This window comes from Nematostella vectensis, chromosome 4, assembly GCF_932526225.1.
Source record: "Nematostella vectensis chromosome 4, jaNemVect1.1, whole genome shotgun sequence".
Lineage (NCBI taxonomy): Eukaryota > Metazoa > Cnidaria > Anthozoa > Actiniaria > Edwardsiidae > Nematostella > Nematostella vectensis.
In genome coordinates this window covers 9,369,590-9,391,944 of record NC_064037.1, presented here as the reverse complement: position 1 = coordinate 9,391,944, position 22,355 = coordinate 9,369,590, and the positions used below count along the sequence as shown (strand labels likewise).

At 39.3% G+C, this 22,355-nt stretch overlaps 3 protein-coding genes across 5 annotated transcripts in view; 2 read left to right on the top strand and 1 right to left on the bottom strand.

Moving 5' to 3' along the window:
- Positions 1-3,359, bottom strand: part of LOC5522380 (phosphatase and actin regulator 4) — a 32,967-nt gene extending 29,608 nt beyond the window's left edge. Inside the window, exon 1 of the mRNA XM_048726248.1 lies at positions 2,985-3,359. Coding sequence (XP_048582205.1) covers positions 2,985-3,318 — 334 coding nt within the window. The 5' untranslated portion in view covers positions 3,319-3,359. The remainder of the gene's footprint in view (positions 1-2,984) is intronic.
- Positions 3,360-3,484: 125 nt separating this feature from the next.
- LOC116604754 lies at positions 3,485-10,949 on the top strand. Of its 2 annotated transcripts, none has more exons than XM_048726247.1 (9): positions 3,485-3,768; positions 4,768-4,971; positions 6,325-6,448; positions 6,570-6,625; positions 7,917-8,096; positions 8,760-8,936; positions 9,496-9,546; positions 10,244-10,364; positions 10,574-10,949. In XM_048726247.1, exons 2-9 carry the CDS (start codon positions 4,798-4,800, stop codon positions 10,924-10,926), a joined length of 1,236 nt encoding a protein of 411 aa, XP_048582204.1. In that variant the 5' UTR covers positions 3,485-3,768; positions 4,768-4,797; the 3' UTR covers positions 10,927-10,949. The 2 variants fall into 2 exon arrangements, with proteins under 2 accessions (XP_048582204.1, XP_032223459.2); XM_032367568.2 differs by having other exon boundaries at positions 3,706-3,772.
- Positions 10,950-12,385: 1,436 nt separating this feature from the next.
- On the top strand, positions 12,386-20,484 carry LOC5522244 (microtubule-associated protein RP/EB family member 1). 2 transcript variants are annotated; one of them, XM_032367625.2, is made up of 8 exons: positions 12,387-12,588; positions 12,766-12,804; positions 12,958-13,064; positions 13,619-13,808; positions 14,994-15,133; positions 15,841-15,996; positions 17,163-17,168; positions 19,920-20,484. In XM_032367625.2, exons 1-8 carry the CDS (start codon positions 12,468-12,470, stop codon positions 19,977-19,979), a joined length of 819 nt encoding a protein of 272 aa, XP_032223516.2. In that variant the 5' UTR covers positions 12,387-12,467; the 3' UTR covers positions 19,980-20,484. The 2 variants fall into 2 exon arrangements, with proteins under 2 accessions (XP_032223517.2, XP_032223516.2); XM_032367626.2 differs by lacking the exon at positions 17,163-17,168 and having other exon boundaries at positions 12,386-12,588.
- Positions 20,485-22,355: the final 1,871 nt, after the last annotated feature.

The following is a 22,355-nucleotide window of genomic DNA, read 5'->3' as shown; positions in this document are numbered from 1 at the left end:
GGATCCCAGTAAAATCAATCTCCAAGTTTTCCTCCGCAAATTTTCTACTGTGTTGCGAAAGTAGCAATTGTTTCCACTCACTGACATTTGTCAACTTTTTCACATCCTTAATTCTATAACTGTGAGGCAAATTGAGACAAAATGTGACGGCTACAAAATTTAAATATCCAGCCTGTCTGAAATTAGATCTAATGATACACCGCGGGCTACGACACACACATCTTAGATAACCAAATTGCTACCTTTTTTGAAATAGTTGTATACAACAAACAACAAAGATTTGGGGTTATACAGCTGTATTACAGTACTGATACAACACAAGATAAAGATTTTGGGTTATAAAGCTGCAGCAATGTATACACCTTCATGTATTTCAATAAAGGTTTGTGGCTTGTAAGGAATAATTACCTCTAAGAGTACATAGAAGGTAAACTAATCACACAAGTGATTTGTGCTGGCAACGTATTTTGAAATAGGTGTATACAACACACAACAAAGATTTGGGGTTATAGAGCTGTATTACAGTACTGATACAACACAAGATGAAGATTTTGGGTTATAGAGCTGCAGCAATGTAAGTATAAACCACAAGATATCTCTTAATTTCCTAGGATTTCAAGACAATAAATTTTAGCTCGAAAGGATAGCATCTAATGAGTGAGCATAGTCCACATAAGCACATTAAGACTTTTTTGTTACAACTGTTCTTTGCTGCATTTGATTAATGATATTTTCAATGGACTTATGATATTCTTTTAAGCAGAATTCATCCTCCTGGGAACGTGAATTAAGAATAGTTGGTCAATAAGACAGTCAGACAGTCAATCACTCAGTCAGACAGACTATCACTCAGTCATTCAGACAGACAGACAATCACTCAGTCAGACATACTGTCAATCACTCAGTCAGACAGAAAGTCAATCACTCAGTTAGACAGACAGACAATCACTCAGTCAGACAGACTGTCAATTGCTCAGACAGACAGACAGACAGACAGACAGACAGACAATCACTTAGTCAGACAGACAGACAGACAATCACTCAGTCAGACAGATAGACAATCACTCAGTCAGACAGATAGACAATCACTCAGTCAGACAGACAATCACTCAGTCAGACAATCACTTAGTCAGACAGACAGACAATCATTCAGTCAGACATAGAATCACTCAGTCAGACAGACAGACAATCACTCAGACAGACAGACAATCACTCAGTCAGACAGACAGTCAATCAGTCAGATAGTTAATCGGTCATTTAGTCAGTTTATCAGTCAGTCGGTTGGTGGGAAAACCACAATGCTTTTACAAACACATCATATCATCTTATACACTTTTAAATATACCCTATCACAGGAACTTGGCAAAAATAAGAACATACTATGACAATCATTAAGATATAAAAATCCCATTACAAAAAAAAATTCTTATGAACATCAATTATTTCAATTAGCATTTACCATGAATATAAAATTCAACCTTCTCAGTTCCTGATGATACCAATTTTTTTGATAAAGCATTTTGGAAAAATCAGTTGGATTTCAAAATTCAAATTGTTTATGATTTTTTGAACCAGAACTACAAAATTTAACAATTAATACTCTTATTTATAACTTACTAGTCAGTCTAGCAGATGAAAAAGATTATGCTCCCACCAAAAAACATCAGTTCTAAGTATTTAAACATAATCTATACCACAATAATCATCAGACTGTGAATGGAACCCTAAATTACTTCTCTGGTATTATCAAAAGGAAAGAGCTAGAAAATGAGCAATTAGCATATTTTGCAATAAACAATATGATTGGGCTATTGGGATTGACCTAGAAAGAGAAAGAAAGTTTAGGCGGCTAGAATCAAATATTGATATCTGTAAAAGTCAAGTGAGTGTTACAAGTATTTGCCATCCAGTAGCTGCTGGCTATGGTGTTACTTTATGTAGATATGGAACAGTATCAAGTTTGTTTGAAGTGAAATCATTGCCGAAGGGTTGTATGAAAAATATATCACATTTCAGAACAGCATTAGACAATTAGTGAGATTGGCAATTGCTTAAAATCGTTGCTTTTAGGATGCGAGATATGATCTGGGTTCTGACAATTTACACAGCAGTTTGTATACTTACTTATGCATTTTATATACTGTAGTCTCTTTACTTTAAGTATAATGGTTTTGGAGGAGAAAATTATAGACCGGGTTGTCGTGACTTCAAAAATATCATGTAACACAAACTGAAGTGATAGGAATTATTGTGGAAAGTGATAGACCGTTTGTATTGTCAAGTGTCAAGAATATTGCTGTATTGTAGTTCAGAAAATGTGGCCCCCTCGTAAACACATTTCAATGATAAAAGAAAATGCATGTAGCAAATATTAAAAACAATATTTTACAATACAAGGGATCGGTTCAGTAAAAAGAGATACTACATACTAATGTTATGTTTTTGAAGAATATTAAAATATAACAAAAAATTTTATTTTGGTCTACTTGGTGACGAACAGTTGATATTACTTAATCCCTACCCGGTTCGTAGGTTGGATATAAAAATCTGCATAAAATAACGTGTTTTGAAAACAACATGACAAGGACATTGATCAAAATTTCCATTTTAAGATACATCAGAAGTTTTAGCTCTAAGACAACAGTTTTTCTTCGTAAAAATTCAAATACATAAGCTTATCTTCTTGATGAAAAAAAATTAAAATGAGGATCTGAGATTTTTCTGTTCACAAATATACAATTTAAAGTCTGGCATATTGTAAATAATGTGAGAGAAATGCAATATATTTATCATATATGTACAGTTAACTAGAGATGATATATATATCTATAGAAGTAAGCTGCGAAGTTCATTTGCAAACTTAGGAAAATCAAAGTAAACATGGTGAATTGAGTAACGCTACTACACAGAGGAAAAAGTACCATGGCCATTTCATCCGAACAAACATACAAAGACGAGCGGAAATGACTTGAAAATCGACTTACTCTGCGAGGTAGCTATAAACTTTTCACTCTTCTTTCTCCGTCCCCATCTCCAAGGTCTTAAAAACTTGCCGATGCTCGCTGCGAATTTATTTTTCCTCATCGGCGGAGGAGTCGAGACCGCAGGAGTGCGTATTTCTCTCTCGACGGTGGACGAAGTAAACCCGATTCTACTGTTATTCCCAGTCAGGGCATTTCCTCCGTTCATTACCAAGGTATCCCTTATCCCTGGGTCACTGTTTGATCTCTCTCTCGTTAGTTTAGGGTGGTAGGATTTGGGTAAAGTAGCTAAGTATGTACTAGTGGCATCTTTGCTACCACTTCTTTCCTCCTCCATATCGCTTCCAACACTTTCATGTTCCGCCACTAGGGCCGAGCTCTCCACGGTAATAAGATGGTAACGCCTTGGCGAATTCTCACTTCCCCTGGGCAACGTTTCCGGTATTATTTTCCGTACTGGTTTCCCGGGATCTTCCCACGAATTTTGTAACGAACAAAACTAACACAAAAAAAGAAAGTTATAGAGTTTATTAAATTTTTCTCTTTTCATTTTTTAAAGTTCAAATACGTTGAAAATATATCCGAAGTGGCTAGCAGTAAAATTTAGATTGCCTTTTGTCCATATTGCTGTTATATATATTTTTTTTCAGTGAGGTAGGTTTTATTTTGGTTTTATTTCTAGGGGTGTTGATTGGCATTTTCTAGACTCTTTGCTGTGCAACTAGGAACGCCTGGTAATATATACACAGAGTCCTGCCCAAAGATCGACAGGGACTTTGCCGTCTGGGTATGTAAGTACTTGAACATCGGTGTTTGTCTTGCTTTTAACTTATGCTTCAGTTTGTCAGTGTTCTAGAAATTCGTAATCTAAAAAAATTTAACGTGTTTCCTTACGATTCGCGCATAATCCGGATATCGCCGCCTTCACAAGAAGACGACGGTTAATCAACACTGCGATCTTGAAAATTCTATCCCGTCCGCTCGGAGTCATAAAAATGTCAAATACTTATAATGTATAGACACCCGTAGACACTCGCAGTAACACGTGCTAAAAACTTAATGTTTTTTTTTTATGTATGGCTGTTTTATTTAATTATAATACGGTATATAAGTAATGCTTTGTGTTATAGCATCGTTTTGTTTGTTCAGGGAAGTGTACGCTTCCCTTGTTTGTACAAGTCTTCAAAGAGTACTTATTATATTCCAATGGTTGCTCATTTAATATTATTAACGCTGCTACGAACCAAAAAGTACGTTCAGCGGCTTTGGAATCACAGGTAGCCAAAGCATAATGTTTATGGACTGCAATGAACTATAGTTAGGGCTTAAATAGGGGATATTTAAACCTCAAAATTTATAAGAAATTCTCAAAAGAATTGCACGAAACTCACCTTGTGGTTAGTCTGTGTTGTCCTTGATGCAAATGTGAAGTTTAAAGAATCTACCTTCAATCCACCTCTCTTACATGGATTAGTCAGAAATCAAGGGTGATATTTTGACAATGGAGTCAATTCTATGACATTGCTTGGATGTGCTTTTGAAGGTTATCTATACCTTGGATGAATCCATGAGTATCTAGGTCTGGTGATGTTTAGTTTGCATTTCTGATTGGAGTTGGGCCTTATATTTTACGGGCATACAGGGGCGTTATAGTAATGGAAATATTAAAGATTATAGTCTATAACTCTATCTTGCCATGTGCCAAAATATTAGCAAATGGCAAGATAGATAGAATTTTCATGAGGTGCTGCAAAGCAAAAGTATCTGATAAACTTATTATTTTCAGAATACTGTTCAAGTGTTTGTATGATGCCTGATGTTTTCATTGAAAAAACCTTCCCCTGCAAAGGTCTCCTTCATTCTTCTTGTTATGGCGTACATCCACGGTGACATTGGGAGTTTCTATAGAGCTTCCCAAACATGGAGAGTTCCCAAGAAGCTGGATGATAAATCTGTCAGCTTCTTATTTCTTGGAGATCCTCAAGTTCTGGTATGCTTACTAGTTATTACAATCATCAAGATTAAGAATAAACTTTTGTTGCATCCAGTAGCAGATTTACTGGAAAGGGGGTAAAGGGGGTTTAAACCCCCCTTGGGCTGCCCTTTTTATTGTTTTATTGTGTATGTTTATTCCAATATCGTTACAGTAAAAGGTAAAATAATGACAAAAAGTTTGGGGTCAACCTCTCCCATTTGGCATGCATTTTTAGATGTATACTGTATGTTTATCTTTTAAAATGGCCCATTGTATTCCACTTTTTTCACTCTTTAAACTTTTTCCATATCTGTGCGCCCTCCTTTTACACGTTTCATGTGTTTGCTCATCTTTCTTAACTCAGGGGAACAAATTATGACAGACACATTTCCAAAATCCCAGAGCCACGTCCTTGAGCATACCCTAGCTAACATGACGTCTTTTTCATAATTCTCATGCAGTTAAAGGAATTTTAGTTCTATAGCAAAGAGATCTCTTCCTTTGTTTTTGTCAAAGCGAAAACATATCAGTTTCCTGTCTCCACATGTCTTTGCTTAAATTTTCTCAACCCAAGCAACCCAATCTAAATCTGCATTTGTATTATCAGACACATCTCAGATGGTCCATATTCAGGAACTTGAATAAGCTTCCTAAGCATACCCCATTCCAAACTTAAATTATACTTTCTTGGCGAAGCTTCGATTTTGATTCCATTGATATTCCCCATCATAGACAAACATTGTCTGTTTCTTTACACTAAGGACCGCCTTCAGAGGAGCTTCATGTCGAAATGCATAGATATCCTGCACAGTTAGCAAGTTTTCAGAATACTTCTTAGGGTTTTCGAATGTTTTTCTGTGTTTTCAATAAATGGCGCCTGCAAGAATTCTTCGTTCAAAACCTTGTACAGGTTGATTATGTCATACCGCTTGACCAATAAAAAAATGTTTGCCCAACAAAATTAACACTTAAAATAGTAAAGATCAACATAAAATCTTTGTTTCTTTTACTGTAACATGATAACAGGTCAGAGGTGGATCCAGGATTTTAATATGGGGGGTGGATAATGGCCGGATAGATGGCTTATAACTGATCAAGATCATACAATACTTCATGCCAAATTGGATTTGTCGCATCAGCGAGTCAAGCTATTTTCTACAAAAAATGTACTTTTCAATTTTTTTTCTCAAGAAGTGGGGGGATTTCCACAATCCACCCCTGTATCCGCCCATGCAGGTACAATATGTACACTTTAAAAGGGTGTGGTCACTGCAATCCTAGGCCCCCTTGGCTGGACATATGCGGGTGCAATTGCAATTTCTTTTTTTTTCATTTATCAATTTTATTATTATTTTTATTTTTTTACAGGGATACATTGGTGAAGGATCGACCTTTTTAGCTTCTATAGTCCGTTGGGATTCTGATAGATACATCAAGAAGTCCTTCAACGCAGCTCTAAAACATGTCCAACCCGATGCTATTGTGGTTTTAGGTATGACTATAATCATTATTAAATTGTTGGTTTAAGGTTTTTAAGGGTGCACTACCCACCCATTATCACTCTCCTGATATCTTTATCTTTTTTGCTAACAACTTTGTTATGTTCGTACTAGGTGATGCATTTAATGAAGGTTTTACAGCTACTGATGAAGAATTTTGTGATACTAAAGTAAGAGGGATACAGAAGTAAGAGGGATACAGAAGTAAGAGGGATACAGAAGTAAGAGGGATACAGAAGTTAGAGGGATACAGAAGTAAGAGGGATACAAAAGTAAGAGGGATACAGAAGTAAGAGGGATACAGAAGTAAGAGGGATACAGAAGTAAGAGGGATACAGAAGTAAGAGGGATACAGAAGTAAGAGGGATACAGAAGTAAGAGGGATACAGAAGTAATAGGGATACAGAAGTAAGAGGGATACAGAAGTAATGGACTTGAGGTTGCACTCTTGAAAACCATCTTAACTCCCAGTGGCTCATGGGTAATGTATAAATTACTAAAAACCTGGCCTCTGAAAGCCAAGTGAATGTTTATAGGGACATAAGCAAAAATGCTACAGTTTTGAAACATGTATTTGTATTTTATTCATGCTGATTTACTTATTTATTTCGTACCCATAAAGCACTGTGAGTTACGATATGTACAGGGGCGGATCTAGGGGTTAGCTGGGCATGCCCCGACCCCCTGTTTTTTCGGATATTTGGCTTAAAAATATCAAGAAATATAGGGAAATACATGGAAAAACAAAGAATCCCCCCCCCTTTCTAGAAACGGTTGCTTCGGCCCCCCTTTTTGGAACTTCTGGATCTGACCCTGATGTAGGTTCTCGAATTGAAGTAGGTGTTGGTGTTATGTATAAGATTGTTTTTACAAACATCTACATATCCCCATACTACATATCCCCATACTACAATTGAAGTAGGTGTTGGTGTTATGTATAAGATTGTTTTTACAAACATCTACATATCCCCATACTACAGAGGAGGTTTGGCTGGATCTTTGACTCAGCTAAAGACCTTTCAAAGGATACATTATCATAGTGGGGTAGAGGGGGTGGATACCCTCACCCTTATACCCTATTTAGCCCCCTGTTTACAATAAGCACCTACTTAGAGTAAGCACCCTGCCTGTAGAATGCATTACCTGTTTGTCAATAGGGTCTCTGCTCGTTTCATTGGTTAATACAGACTGCCCGTAGATATTGGATGTGCCGACGAAAGATGCACAAAGTGCATCAGAGCCTTGGAAAGCCTAAAAAAGCATTTAGGCATTATACAGAAAAAGACCCTGTTGACAAACATAATCCACTTCATAATCCGAGATTGGGCCCCTAACAGCGCAACTGATAAATCCCCTTACAAAACAAACACATGAGACGTGTTGCATAAAGAAGTGGTTCATGCTTCAAAAATTGAATAAGAACAAGCATTTACAGCTATTTGTATAATATTTATGTTACAGAGAAGGTTTGACTGGATCTTTGAGTCTGCTAAAGACCTGCCTTTTATTGTCCTTGCTGGGGATAATGATATTGGTGGAGAAGACTTTGATGTTATGAGTAAAAGTGTAGTGTCCAGGTTCATCAGGCACTTTGGTCCTCTAAATGGTGTTGTCAATATTGGATCAGTTCAACTCGTCAAGGTAGAGTAAAACAATCAGAGGTGTTATCATCCTTTGGAGGATTTGATTGGACGTTTAATAAGCTTAGAGGTTACTGATATTTTCTTTATTTTTCATTTCCAATTCTCTTTTTTTTTGTTCTACTTGGATTCGGCCGATTATTTATGTTGTTTTTATCCCTTAAAAAAAAAAGGAGAACCAAGCCAAAGGAGGGTTATCAATATATAAAACATAAATTTACTTGGAGGTAAATTCTCCCATGCATTTCTTAAAAAAATATTTGGTCCTAGAGCCCAGGGCCCCCTTGTCCTTCTTCTGGATCTGCCATTTTGACAGGGTGGTAAAGTGTATTTTCGTGAAAGGCCATTTTTAACTGTCATAAAACAGAAAATTGACCATTTCAATGTCTGAGAAACATGATTTAACGATTTCTTGAAAGGCCATTTTTCGGTCTATGAAACGTGAAAAAAGCCACTTTGCCCGTTCCATGAAATGTGATCTATACCCCCCTTTACCACCATGCTTACAGGGGAAAAGTTAGTAGGCTGAAATCCCACATGATTTTTGTTTTAATTGATCTAAAAAATGTATTCAAACCCTTAGCTTTGAAACAGGCTGAAACAAACAATAACATTGCCCCTGAACATGCAATAAAACAGCACAATGTTGTTGTATTTATTTTAGGTAAATACTGCAAGTTTTATAAGATATACACCCTTTACAAATACAGAGAAGAAAGCCAAGAATGATACTTATAACTTCATTGAAAAAGAACTGCCTATGCTTCTAAAGGAGACTACAAAGAAAATTATCCTAGCCCATGCCCCACTCCCACACCTTCCAAAACCTCTTTATACAAAGGTAAGTACTTAAAAACAAAAGAAATGTAAAACAAAACTGTAACTGGGGGCATGATACGGAAACATTAAGAAAAAATTTGGTGCACAGCCATGTCCCTACTGGTGCCCCCAGTGCCCCCCCCTTCCACTGCAAGGCCCCTTTAAAGAAGACAGTATCAATCAACATACTTTGCCCCAGGGGACACCCCTTCCTTGGCATACGATAGAACAATCCTCTTACTCTTTACTCGGGTAACTCCCCCCTGACTCTAAAAGACTTCAATTTCCTTTAAGAGCCTTTTTTATTCTGGCCATTTCTACTTGGGTAACTCAACCCCCACCCTCCAACTGTTTTTTTTTGTTTCCCTTCAGTGTTCATGTTAATGGGGCTCCACTGTCAAAGGAAACCCAGATAGAATACAAATATTCTTGGGCACCCTTGTCACTGTTGACCTTCAAATCCTGAAGCTGAAACCCTATTCTGGGTAACTCACGAATCGTTCACGGCCTTGCAATTCTCAGTCACATGCAGCTACTTTTTTTCCATGAAAAATAAATTAATGAACCCTTGTGTTTTACAGCTGTTACAAATAGTTGAACCCAAAGGCGCAGTGTCAGGACATTTACATATGGTTAGTTGTAAAGGATCCATTGTTATTTTCCCTGTTTGGGTACGGGGTACCTCTAAGGGTCTGTTACCCTAAAATATACCATGTTTAGGACAAAAAATGGCAAACAATCACAGCAATCAGAAAGACCACCTAACCTTAGGATTCTCTTGATTCTGAATGGCATTCTACTTGACAATTCAGGACCCAACATTATTCTCCCTTGGTAGGTGAGGGGACCTTTTTCCCTGTTTGGTTATAGGGGTGCCTCCAAGGGTCTGTAACCCTAAAATATACCCTGTTTAGGACAAAAAAGGGCAAACAATCGCAGAAATCAGGAAGACACCCTAACCTCAGTATTCTCATGATTCTGAATGGCATTCTACTTGACATTTCAGATAAAAGTTTAAAAAACAAGACCCTGTTCAGGACATAGAGGCTTAGAATAAATATCCTGTCTAGGACAAGGAAAAAAACCTACTCCATATTCATCGGTTCGTTCCCGGAAAGAAAATATAGAGAAGTTAGTTGGATGGGGTTGTGAGGTGAACAAACAAGACAATGAACATTAAAAGAAATGTATTTTTCAAAGAACATATAAGAATTTCAGCAATTTTTTTTGGTGGGAGGGGGTAGATATCAACCTAATCCACGCCCCTAGAATCCACTCCTTCCATATTGTGCCAATCATTTTTTACTGATTACTTTTGTTCATTCTCAGAATCTTGAGGTGTTTCATAAAGTACAGCGCTATCCCCCTATGCATTTTTGGGAGCATGTCATGCCAACCTGTAGCTACCGAATGGGTACCAAAAATATGGGAATTGGTGTTGGTATTATTGGTACGTATGGAGTGACCAAAATAGTGTAATTCTGGACAGGCACGTCACAGGCCGGCCATCCCCTGGCCTCCTATCCTCGCTATCCATTTTCAGATGATATGACTCCGCCTTTGACACTATGATTGCACGCCCCCCACCCCCACAAAGAAAACAACAACAACAACAAAATCCAATGTTGGAAAATAATATTTGCTGTTTTTTGTTTCTAGATACAGACTTGCGTGGACAATTCCGTGTATCTGTCCTGAAGCTCCCAGAGAGATATTGCTACCTTATAACATATGCCATCCTTAGCAGTCTTACATTGCTCCTCTTTTTACTTAGCTTCAAGCGTGTTAGAAGGACAACATACAGCCTCATTTATAGGTCCTGTTCCTATATTTTAGCCAAAAGCTTGTCACTCTTTGATAGAATAGACCAGCAAATTTGGATGTTTCTATTAAATGCTATTCTTGGCTTGATTTTTATATCACTTTGTATGAGTTCTGTACTCATAGTCAAGCACTATTCATCTAAAAACGAACCTAAGGCCCAGAAACCAAATTTTCGTATTGTCGTGTAAATAAAATGAAGTATTGTACTTTATCTATTTTTTTTTACCTTTACAACTCAGCATAGTTCGATTTGTAGAGAGGGTGGGGTTGGGGGATATGGGATGGGATTAGTGTTGTCCTAAAGATTCTCCAAATTTCTTAAAAAGATGCTCCAAAACTCCCAAAAAGTTGCCAAAAGTTGCCCCAAAAATTGCAAAAGTTGCCACAACTTGTGCAAAAGCTGCCGGAAAGATGCTCCAAAAAAGAGCGATAATTGCCGAAAAAATTGTCCCAAGTGTACTAAAAGCTGCCATTAAATTTACTACATTTTACAAAGTTGCAGAGAAACTATTCTTTCCAAGATTTTTAAAATAAAAGTTAATTATGATGCAATGAAATAGGCTTCATGTAACAACAAAACAACGCATGCTTTCTTGACAGCCTCTTTTGCGAATGTTTTTTTTAGGTCTAAATAAATATATATTAGAACATGTAAGGCATTACTATTATTTTGTTTTTTTTCAAATCTCCTTTTATGGGCCCAAAAGGGGGGGGGGGAAAGAGGTAACATGTCAGCCCGTCACCACCCCTGGTTCCGCTACTGATCTATACGTCACTGAAAAATCGTAGGGAGGAACGCTAACTAACAAAACTGCATGCTCGTATATAGCTAACGCCCAATAGTCTGATATCAATAACAAGAAAAAAGCAAACATTTGCACCTTTGAGTTAAATATATCCCTAAAAGAAAAAAACACAAAAAGCAGCAAATTTGCGCACATTAACAAAAGTGCCCGGAAAGAGAAAAGTTGCCGCAAATCCTAAAAGTTGCTCAAAAGTTGCCGAGCATCTTTGGGGCAGCCCTAGATGGGATGAATTGCGTAAACAGCGTTTAAGCAAGAGCCTATCATGGTCTCTTGGTTTAAGATAATTACACAGAAATTACGCAAATGTGTAAAATCTGGATATTTTTACAAACATAAGCTGATAAGCTCTCACCTCCCTTATTCGCTAGTGAATTTAACACTTACTTTGATAGAGCTTGACCAAACTAAAGGCATGCATCAATGCGCAGATAGATGCGTTCGCTTTACGCTCCAGGCGCGTACACAGGGGGTGCGCAGGCGGCCAAAAAGTGGGTCATTTTTTTATAAAGGAATTTTAAAATTCTATGCTTATTCCATATTCTATGCTTATTCCATATAATTCCTGTGACTGTGCACACCTCCTCAGCCAATCCTTGGGACGCGCCTGCGCACTGTGGCCAAACGATATGTCTGTCTGGTCCTTTTAGCCCTCACCCTGTCTTTTTCACATTTTTAGTTTGAAAGTAAAAAGAGGCATTTACATTTCATTGTTAATGTAGATCTGAGACTTTTGTAGGCGGGAGGGAGGGGTCTAGTGTCTGGAAAAATATTTTAGATTTGAGCCCCCCCTCTCTATCTTCGGCTTCCGGCCTCTCCCACTTTCGAAGGTCTGGGACCGAGTTTCCGTTGCGAAATTTCCATCAAGAGAGTTTGAGTGATACGCGGGGATAGCAAAACAAAAATCGGCCAAAAACGGAAAAATTATGGCCGTAAACGTATTTTCCACAAGTGTTACTTCTGATAATCTTAGTAGACATGATTTGATTGCCTGGGTAAACGATACTTTGACGTTAAACTACACGAAAATCGAGCAACTTTGCACCGGTGAGTAGGAAGTACAAGATAGATTCGCCCGCCATTTTGGTTGTATCTTGTGTTTTATCCCATGTGCTTCCATATTGTGGACTTGAAGCATAATATCATGCTACTAAACGATGATTTAAAGCGTTACATTTGTGAGGCAGATTTCATTCTTTGCCTTTTTTATCTTTTTTACTACAGGGGCGGCATATTGTCAGTTTATGGATCTCCTATTTGAAAGTAAGACTTTCAAAATGTCAATTTTTGTGTGGCAACATTATACATCGTACGATGCTTATGCTTTGGTTTGAACCCATAGTAACGTTAATTTATTTAAAATTAATGAGCTATAGAAACTACAATATGTAAAAGTTTTTATCTATCTTTAAACAGATTGTGTTCCTTTGAAGAAGGTCAAATTTGGTGCGAAGCAAGAACACGAATACATCGCGAATTTCAAGATTTTACAAAGTGCATTTAAGAAATGTGGATGCGATAAAGTAAGTGTACTTGCTAAGAACCCCTCCCCTAGTCTAACCTTTTTCATTTGCGGGAAATACTCAAAGAAATAATTTTATCATTCAGATTTTGTAAAGATTGGAAATGGCAAATTCTTCGTTTCTGCTGCATACAATTATAATTGAGGATGACGTGAGATTATTTTTGCGTGGCATTATTTATGAATGGGAGACGGAAGTGGCTCAAACGGGTTATATCAGCATTTTTGGATAAAGTTTTAAGTTTTTCTTTGGCTTGTTAATGGATAAAACCACATGAGTTATTCAATATATTGATTAGAACACCAAGAAACAAAGCCGAAGCAAGGGTTTTAAAACTGGGGGCCGGATTCGTTGTACTTATATAATTTCCTTCTATCTTAAAATATAGGGGGTTATAGCTATTGATACCCTGAAACAGCAAAGATCTTTTTTATAAAAATTGAACACATGGCAAATCTTAGTTATATAAGTTTTTTTTGTCACACCTCTCATGCATCATGAAATACTGTAAAGTTTTCAAGTTTGCTTGAACTATGTAATGATATTTTTCGTAGATCATCCCTGTCGACAAGCTTGTAAAAGGAAGATTCCAAGACAATTTTGAATTTTTGCAATGGTTCAAAAAGTTCTTTGATGCAAACTATGGAGGCCAGGAATATAATGCTGTAGAAGCACGCCATGGCCAAACAGACGCTGGTCCGAATGTGGTGAAGAGAAAAGCTGTAGGTTCTGGAAGCTCCCTAGGTAAGACGGTATCTATATAGACTGCTACCTCAGTAAGATGGTATCTTTATAGACTGCTACCTCAGTAAGATGGTATCTTTATAGACTGCTACCTCAGTATGATGGTATCTTTATAGACTGCTACCTCAGTATGATGGTATCTATGTAGATGGCTACCTCAGTAAGATAGTATCTATATAGACTGCTACCTCAGTAAGATGGTATCTATATAGACTGCTACCTCAGTAAGATGGTATCTATATAGACTGCTACCTCAGTAAGATGGTATCTATATAGACTGCTACCTCAGTAAGATGGTATCTATATAGACTGCTACTTCAGTAAGATGGTATCTATATAGACTGCTACCTCAGTATGATGGTATCTTTATAGACTGCTACCTCAGTATGATGGTATCTATGTAAACTGCTACCTCAGTAAGATGGTATCTATATAGACTGCTACCTCAGTAAGATGGTATCTATATAGACTGCTACCTCAGTAAGATGGTATCTATATAGACTGCTACTTCAGTAAGATGGTATCTATATACACTAGACTGCTACCTCAGTAAGATGGTATCTATATAGACTGCTACCTCAGTATGATGGTATCTTTATAGACTGCTACCTCAGTATGATGGTATCTATGTAGACTGCTACCTCAGTAAGATGGTATCTATATAGACTGCTACCTCAGTAAGATGGTATCTATATAGACTGCTACTTCAGTAAGATGGTATCTATATACACTAGACTGCTACCTCAGTAAGATGGTATCTTTATAGACTGCTACCTCAGTAAGATGGTATCTTGCTACCTCAGTAAGATGGTATCTTTATAGACTGCTACCTCAGTAAGATGGTATCTTTATAGACTGCTACCTCAGTATGATGGTATCTATATAGACTGCTACCTCAGTAAGATGGTATCTATATAGACTGCTACCTCAGTAAGATGGTATCTGTATAGACTGCTACCTCAGTAAGATGGTATCTATATAGACTGCTACGTCGTTGAGAACCAACCTTTAATAGTGCACGTTCATGTTTAAATTAATCTTTGTACCCCATGTCCCTTGGCTTTAAGTGAGGTTTGGAGAAAACACCTGACCTCAAGGGCCACTGTTACGCATCATGTGCTAAAAATGGACCCCTGCTAACAGGCTCATAATCCCTAGCTCTGTTCTTTTTAATATGAACATTAGACAAACAACCTGCAGCAGCAAGAAAGCCTACTGCACCAAGTAGAGCAACTGCAGCAGCACCCGCAGGCGGAATCGCCTCAAGAATGAAGCCGCCTCCAGGATCAGCTGCAAAACAAGCAAATAAAGACCTGTTAAATGAAGTAAGAACAAAGAGATTATTCCTTTGTTTAAGCCTCTTTATTCAACCCAAGGCCAGAATAATTACAGGCTTAGAATAGGAAGTGCCGTCAACAGAAATTATGGAGAAAATTTAACTGGCCATCACTTGAAACAAGGTGTCGACGGGCAAAATGAATCTTAATGTATAAAATTTTGAATGACAAAGCTGCACCTCACCTTAAAATGGCTATGATTGTGATAAATTGTGATAAAAGGTATAAGGTAAGAAACATTGAGACAAACCTAGCACTTCCAAGGCCGCAGACGAATTTCTTGAAATCAAGTTTTCAATATATCCATGCCACGCTTTGGAATAATGGAGGCTAAAAAGAGTCTCAAACTCTACCGGAATTTAAGTGGGCGATCTAGAGAGTCTTCCAATCTGAGGGACTACACTAGGCAGAATAACCCAATTAATATCTTATATGTATACCCTGTCCTTTGTAACTGTAACTATTGTACATAGCTGTCTATGCCCCACATGGAAAAACAGTCCATATATATTATTGTCATTGCATATGTATTGATGTTGGCTAGCATAGGAAAATAAAAAGTTTATTTGATGTGTGTGACATAAAGCCCTGTGTAAAGGAGATGCTCATCTCAATAGCTAGCTATATCCACCCAGAAACCTTTGGGTGAGTTGGTAGGAAAAAAAACCTCGCCACCCATTCTTTCATTTTGACAGATTGACGAACTGAAGACAACAGTTGAAGGCTTGGAAAAAGAGCGGGATTTCTACTTTGGTAAACTGAGAGATATTGAGGTTCTCTGTCAAGATCAAGAAGGCGTTGAAAAACCACCAATCATTGAAAGAATTCTGGCTGTCCTTTATGCCACTGAGGTATGTTAGAGAAAACCAATTAGTATTGTAGTGTGTACATACTTGCGGCCATTGATAATTCGTTCTGTTTCCTAACATCAGCCATACTGTGAAAGCTCCATTTCCCCTGCACCCTAACCCTAAGAATAAGCCCTAACCATAAGAAACAAAAACACAGAGTTATCATTTGAAATGCCTCTTCTTACCTGCATTGGTTTTGCTACAGCATACAAAAAGTCACTGTCTTTGTTATATGGAGCTCTAACACTCAAACTCTAACATAATATAGACTTTATAATACTCAATTTCCTCAAAGCGTTCAACTGTAGGAATTTATTTATGGGACAGTATCTATATATATAACTAATCATCTCAAATGATTCACAAGTTAATAGTGGAAAAGACTAGTTTGTGCATGCCTTTTGGGCTTTTACATTGTCCAGTATTAAAACAGATCTGGATGAAAGTAGCCACATATTGGTTTCTTATAGAAAACACATTTACCCTGCTGCTGTGGAAACACCTTTCACTGTTGCATACTGTAGAATCTGCCCTTCACTGCATAGCTGTAAAAGGCTTGGGGTTTCCATTGGTTTTACTGAACTCATGAAGTGCATGATTTTATCATTTATGCAGAAATTACTGCTTTCGTTAAAAAGAATATTCATTGATCAAGTTTTAAACAATTGGCCAATGTATTGCCAAAATTCAGGTATTACAACAGATGTTGTATAAACCAGACTTGTAATTATAGGTAAAAAATACTGGCTTCTAGGGCTATACTGTTTATGGTAGAAATGGTAGCAGTTGTAACTGTAACATATTGCATTCTTCATTAGTATTGTAATAATTTCATGTCATGTCATGTACTTTATGACAAAACTAATAAAATGATAAAGTTAACTAAAATGATTAAGTAAACATAAAACAATTAACATATAATAAAAAGGAGTAACAAGTACCTGCAACTTCTAGAGTTTAAAAATACTAATAATACTGCTACATTTAAGATTCAACAAGTAACAAGCAAACAGTTCTTATAAACTGACTTCATGTCATTGATAAAACATGTTTTCGTTCATACCCATGCGCTATTACTTCTTCATCCAGTTAAAGAATGTGTGTTAATGTGTGGTTCTCTCTGCTTGTTTCTATAATCCGATTGGCTGTCTCACTCGTCTTGGCAGGAAGGGGTAAGCCCTGGTCTCCAGGAATTGTTCTTTTAATTTTTTATACCCAAATCATGCCATTGGAAATCCCCCATGCCTCATTGCACCATTGCCCGCTTGCCTATATGCCACTTTGCATGTTCTTTCGAAATGCTTTCCTTAACATTTGTATTATTTATCATTATTATTATCTAGAAAAAGTTCCAGACAACAGTTTTATGCAGTGAAATAAGCTATGCTAATCCTGTTGATTTATTGAACTTGCCTTTCATTAATAGCAAAAAAATATTTTAAGGGTACAATTTGTTATAGATACTTTAGATTTTAATAGGCCATTCAAGCTATAAGCATATGCAACCACTCTACCTGGAAACCTACTTCAACCACTGCCAGGCAGCGCACGCTTTGTTTGGTGGAAGCTATTTCTGTTAGTTAAAAAAGGTTTAAATTGTAATGCATGTGCAGGCTTATAGCTGGAATGGCCTATTAAGTCAGCCAGGTATTTTTTTAATGAACATGACATACTCATATTATCAAAACTACATATGATTATGAGGATAAATTTTGCTTATGTGGACTGTTCATCAAGAAAGGGTCTGTATATAAATTTGAACAGGTAGAGAAACAAGATTTGCAAACTAATTATGTAGCATAATTGAGTGAAGACCTATAACCAATATAAAAGAGCAGTACATGACTGGGGCGTTTTATTTGAAATGGCCAGTTTCGAGGTTCAGGGAGGTGGTTATAGGTTCAGGGGGATGGTTATAGCTTCATGAGGGATGGTTATAGCTTCATGAGGGATGGTTATAGCTTCATGAGGGATGGTTATAGCTTCAGGAGGGATGGTTATAGCTTCAGGAGGGATGGTTATAGCTTCAGGAGGGATAGTTATAGCTTCAGGGGAATGGTTATAGCTTCAGGAGGGATAGTTATAGCTTCAGGGGGATGGTTATAGCTTCTTGAGGGATGGTTATAGCTTCATGAGGGATGGTTATAGCTTCAGGAGGGATGGTTATAGCTTCAGGAAGGATGGTTATAGCTTCAGGAGGGATAGTTATAGCTTCAGGGGGATGGTTATAGCTTCAGGGGGATGGTTATAGGTTCAGGAGGGGGATGGTTATAGGTTCAGGGGGATGGTTATAGCTTCAGGGGGATGGTTATAGGTTCAGGAGGGGGATGGTTATAGGTTCAGGAGGGGGATGGTTATAGGTTCAGGGGGATGGTTATAGCTTCAGGGGGATGGTTATAGGTTCAGGAGGGGGATGGTTATAGCTTCAGGAAGGATGGTTATAGCTTCAGGAGGGATAGTTATAGCTTCAGGGGGATGGTTATAGCTTCAGGGGGATGGTTATAGGTTCAGGAGGGGGATGGTTATAGGTTCAGGGGGATGGTTATAGCTTCAGGGGGATGGTTATAGGTTCAGGAGGGGGATGGTTATAGGTTCAGGAGGGGGATGGTTATAGGTTCAGGGGGGTGGTTACAGGTTCAGGGGGATGGTTATAGGTTCAGGAGGGATGGTTATAGGTTCAGGAGGGATGGTTATAGGTTCAGGGGGGATGGTTATAGGTTCAGGGGGGATGGTTATAGGTTCAGGGGGGATGGTTATAGGTTCAGGGGGGATGGTTATAGGTTCAGGGGGGATGGTTATAGGTTCAGGAGGGATGGTTATAGGTTCAGGGGGGATGGTTATAGGTTCAGGGGGGATGGTTTTAGGTTTAGGGGGATGGTTATAGGTTCAGGAGGGGGATGGTTATAGGTTCAGGGGGATGGCTATAGCTTCAGGGGGGATGGTTATAGGTTCATGGGGGATGGTTATAGGTTCATGGGGGATGGTTATAGGTTCAGGGGGATGGTTATAGGTTCAGGAGGGGATGGTTATAGGTTCTGGGGGGATGGTTATAGGTTCAGGGGGGATGGTTATAGGTTTAGGGGGATGGTTATAGGTTCAGGGGGGATGGTTATAGGTTCAGGGGGGATGGTTATAGGTTCAGGCGGGATGGTTATAGGTTCAGGGGGGATGGTTATAGGTTCAGGGGGATGGGTATAGGTTCAGGGGGGATGGTTATAGGTTCAGGAGGGATGGTTATAGGTTCAGGGGGGATGGTTATAGGTTCAGGGGGGATGGTTATAGGTTCAGGGGGGATGGTTATAGGTTCAGGGGGATGGTTATAGGTTCAGGGGGGATGGTTATAGGTTCAGGAGGGATGGTTATAGGTTCAGGGGGGATGGTTATAGGTTCAGGGGGGATGGTTTTAGGTTTGGGGGGATGGTTATAGGTTCAGGGGGGATGGTTATAGGTTCAGGGGGGATGGTTATAGGTTCAGGGGGGATGGTTATAGGTTCAGGGGGGATGGTTATAGGTTCAGGGGGGATGGTTATAGGTTCAGGCGGGATGGTTATAGGTTCAGGGGGGATGGTTATAGGTTCAGGGGGGATGGTTATAGGTTCAGGGGGGATGGTTATAGGTTCAGGAGGGGGATGGTTATAGGTTCAGGGGGATGGTTATAGGTTCAGGAGGGATGGTTATAGGTTCAGGGGGGATGGTTATAGGTTCAGGGGGGATGGTTTTAGGTTTAGGGGGATGGTTATAGGTTCAGGGGGGATGGTTATAGGTTCAGGGGGGATGGTTATAGGTTTAGGGGGGGATCGTTCAGGGGATATCGAGGATTTTGTCCCCCTACCTCTCCCTACCCCATTAATTGCCCCGCCATACTTTAGGCACAAGCTTCGTCTGTGTTAAACTGTCTTAACCCTTGTCCTCTCTTGTCTTAGGACGGTTTCGCAAGCCCTGACGCAGAAGGCAACGGGGACTTCGAACAAGAAGAATACTGAACACCCTGCTCCTGCTATCAAGCACTCTCCGCCCATGAAGCAGTCAAAATTGGTTTCTTGTAACAGATGGCTACATACAGGAGTACGCTCATCGTATTCTCTACAGTATATAGGCCCGACAACACCGCTTTTGAGCTACCCTTCAGCAATCCAAATGTCAAAGTATTGTTTATAGTTTATATACCGTCCAAGAATAGCGATAGTGTTTTTTCGCGGTTTAGATGTGTGTATTTGTGTCAAGTCCAGTTATTGACATACTTCTATCATAGACACGATTTGTTTGACCTGTTTTGGGCTCTGATAAGACCGTCTTTGGTCTGTTGTCACCTCACGCACTTGGCCCTTGTATTCTGTACACATCGCCGGTTTTACTTGCGTGGCCGCGTTGTGTTAAGGCATCTCGCCGTGTTTTGTATTATTGCGCTGTTGTTGAAGGCAAATGAGGGTCTAGGTCTCAAGCACGAATGCCAAAATGGTTTTAATAAATTTGTTTTCCACCCCCGAATATTATTGCGTGCTTGTTGTTTCCCTTTCTAGCCTTACGAACTTCCTACGTTAAAAGTTGTCCAAAACTCAAGCTGTTAGACTGTTTAATTACAATATTCACTTTTTTTAAGACTATTTACCCCACTTAGACTATTGCGACTAATGCAAGAGTATCTTGATCTCTTGTTTATTTTGCTTATTTGAATTTCCGGGCTTATAGACGACAACCAAGAGACCATGATGATTCGTTCTCTCATATGAGGTCTCTTGCGACAACCCTATAAACGAAAACCCTATAATGGCATTCAACCATGAAGCACATACCCCCCCCCCCCCCAAAAAAAAAAATAATAATAATAATTTGATAATTCAGAGAACATTTTGATGCATGTGTTGTTCTTTTGCTCTAGACGCAACCTCTTGTCCAGTTGACAAAAAAATAAACCGGTCATTTTTGTTGCGGTGACCTCTTTTCCGTTTCTTTTTCGTCGCCCGTTCAACAGACCTTAAATGAACTTGGGTACGGCACAGCATATCCTCTCCCAAACATTGATATAGTGCTAGTCGTCCCCTCAGGAAATGCCCTTTTCGAACCGAAGCCCCTTCCCCCTCAATTTGCCTCGTTTGGTTGTCAATGGGATCCTGCGTCTAGATTTCTAAAAAGACAAGTGTTTTGCGGTTTGAATAAAGATGAACTTAGGGTGACTACTCCCCACGGCTCTGGTCACCTAATCCCTGTATAACTACCTTTACGTGGTGCACCTGTCTTAGACAAAATGTTATTCCAGGGACCGAACCAGGGACGGTATATTCCCTTCTGGGCAGATGGAGCCTGTTAGCCTTGGTAGGCAATCCATCTAGGGATTTGCTCACCCGAATCACAGAAAAGACTGCTATGGCGGATCAGGCAGAAGATGCCCACTTTGGGTTAAATGGCTGGGAAGGCGTTGCAGCAAGGCACCGTGGAATGCTTAGGGCGTGACAGAGCACTAAAGACGTCACGGCCATCACACTGCGGCTAAGGAAGTCACCAGCCGTGACGACTCTTCGTACCACTGGATTCTGGCTTCTGCGGCAGAGAGAGTGGGATTGCCCCTGTGCAACGGCTTTTCCACTATAATATCTTTCTCGCACATGTTACGTTGTACTTTCATCTTATTATCTTTCTTCATCTTACTTCTCCAATAAGCCCTACGGCGATGGGTGATTGGCGAAAGCAACAGGTGGAGGTGAACACTGGGAGTTGTAGTCAAAAACCTGCACGTAGGCGGCCATGGACAGATGGTCGCTCTTTTTCTGTACTTAGGGCAGCAGACAAGTTCGGCAGCATCCATGGCGACAGAGCAGCCCTCTTCAGGACAGCACTGCTCACCCTAGTTAGGAAGGGACCTAGAAAAGGTGGTCTAAACATTGCCTGCCCTACTGCATCTGGCCAGCAAGCCGCGGCTGGTAGATCATCCATCTATGCGGTCGAAGCGATAGAAGAAAAAATAAACTACTCTTAGGAGCATGGAATGTCCGTACCCTTATGGACAGAGAAATCATAAGACCCCAAAGGAGAACAGCTCTAGTTGCCAAAGAACTAGCACGCTACAACATCGACATCGCAGCTTTGAGCGAAACCCGCCTCGCCGATGAAGGTTCTCTTACAGAACAGACCAGCGGTTACACTTTCTTTTGGAAAGGGAAGGCCGCACACGAAGACAGGATCCACGGGGTTGGACTGGCTATTAGGACAAGTCTACTGAAAGAACTTCCAGACTTACCTACAGGTGTCAACGAAAGGCTGATGAAGTTACGTCTACCTCTCTGTTACAAGCGCTATGCAACAATCATCAGCGCATATGCTCCCACCCTCACGAGCCCAGAGGAGACAATCGAGCAGTTTTA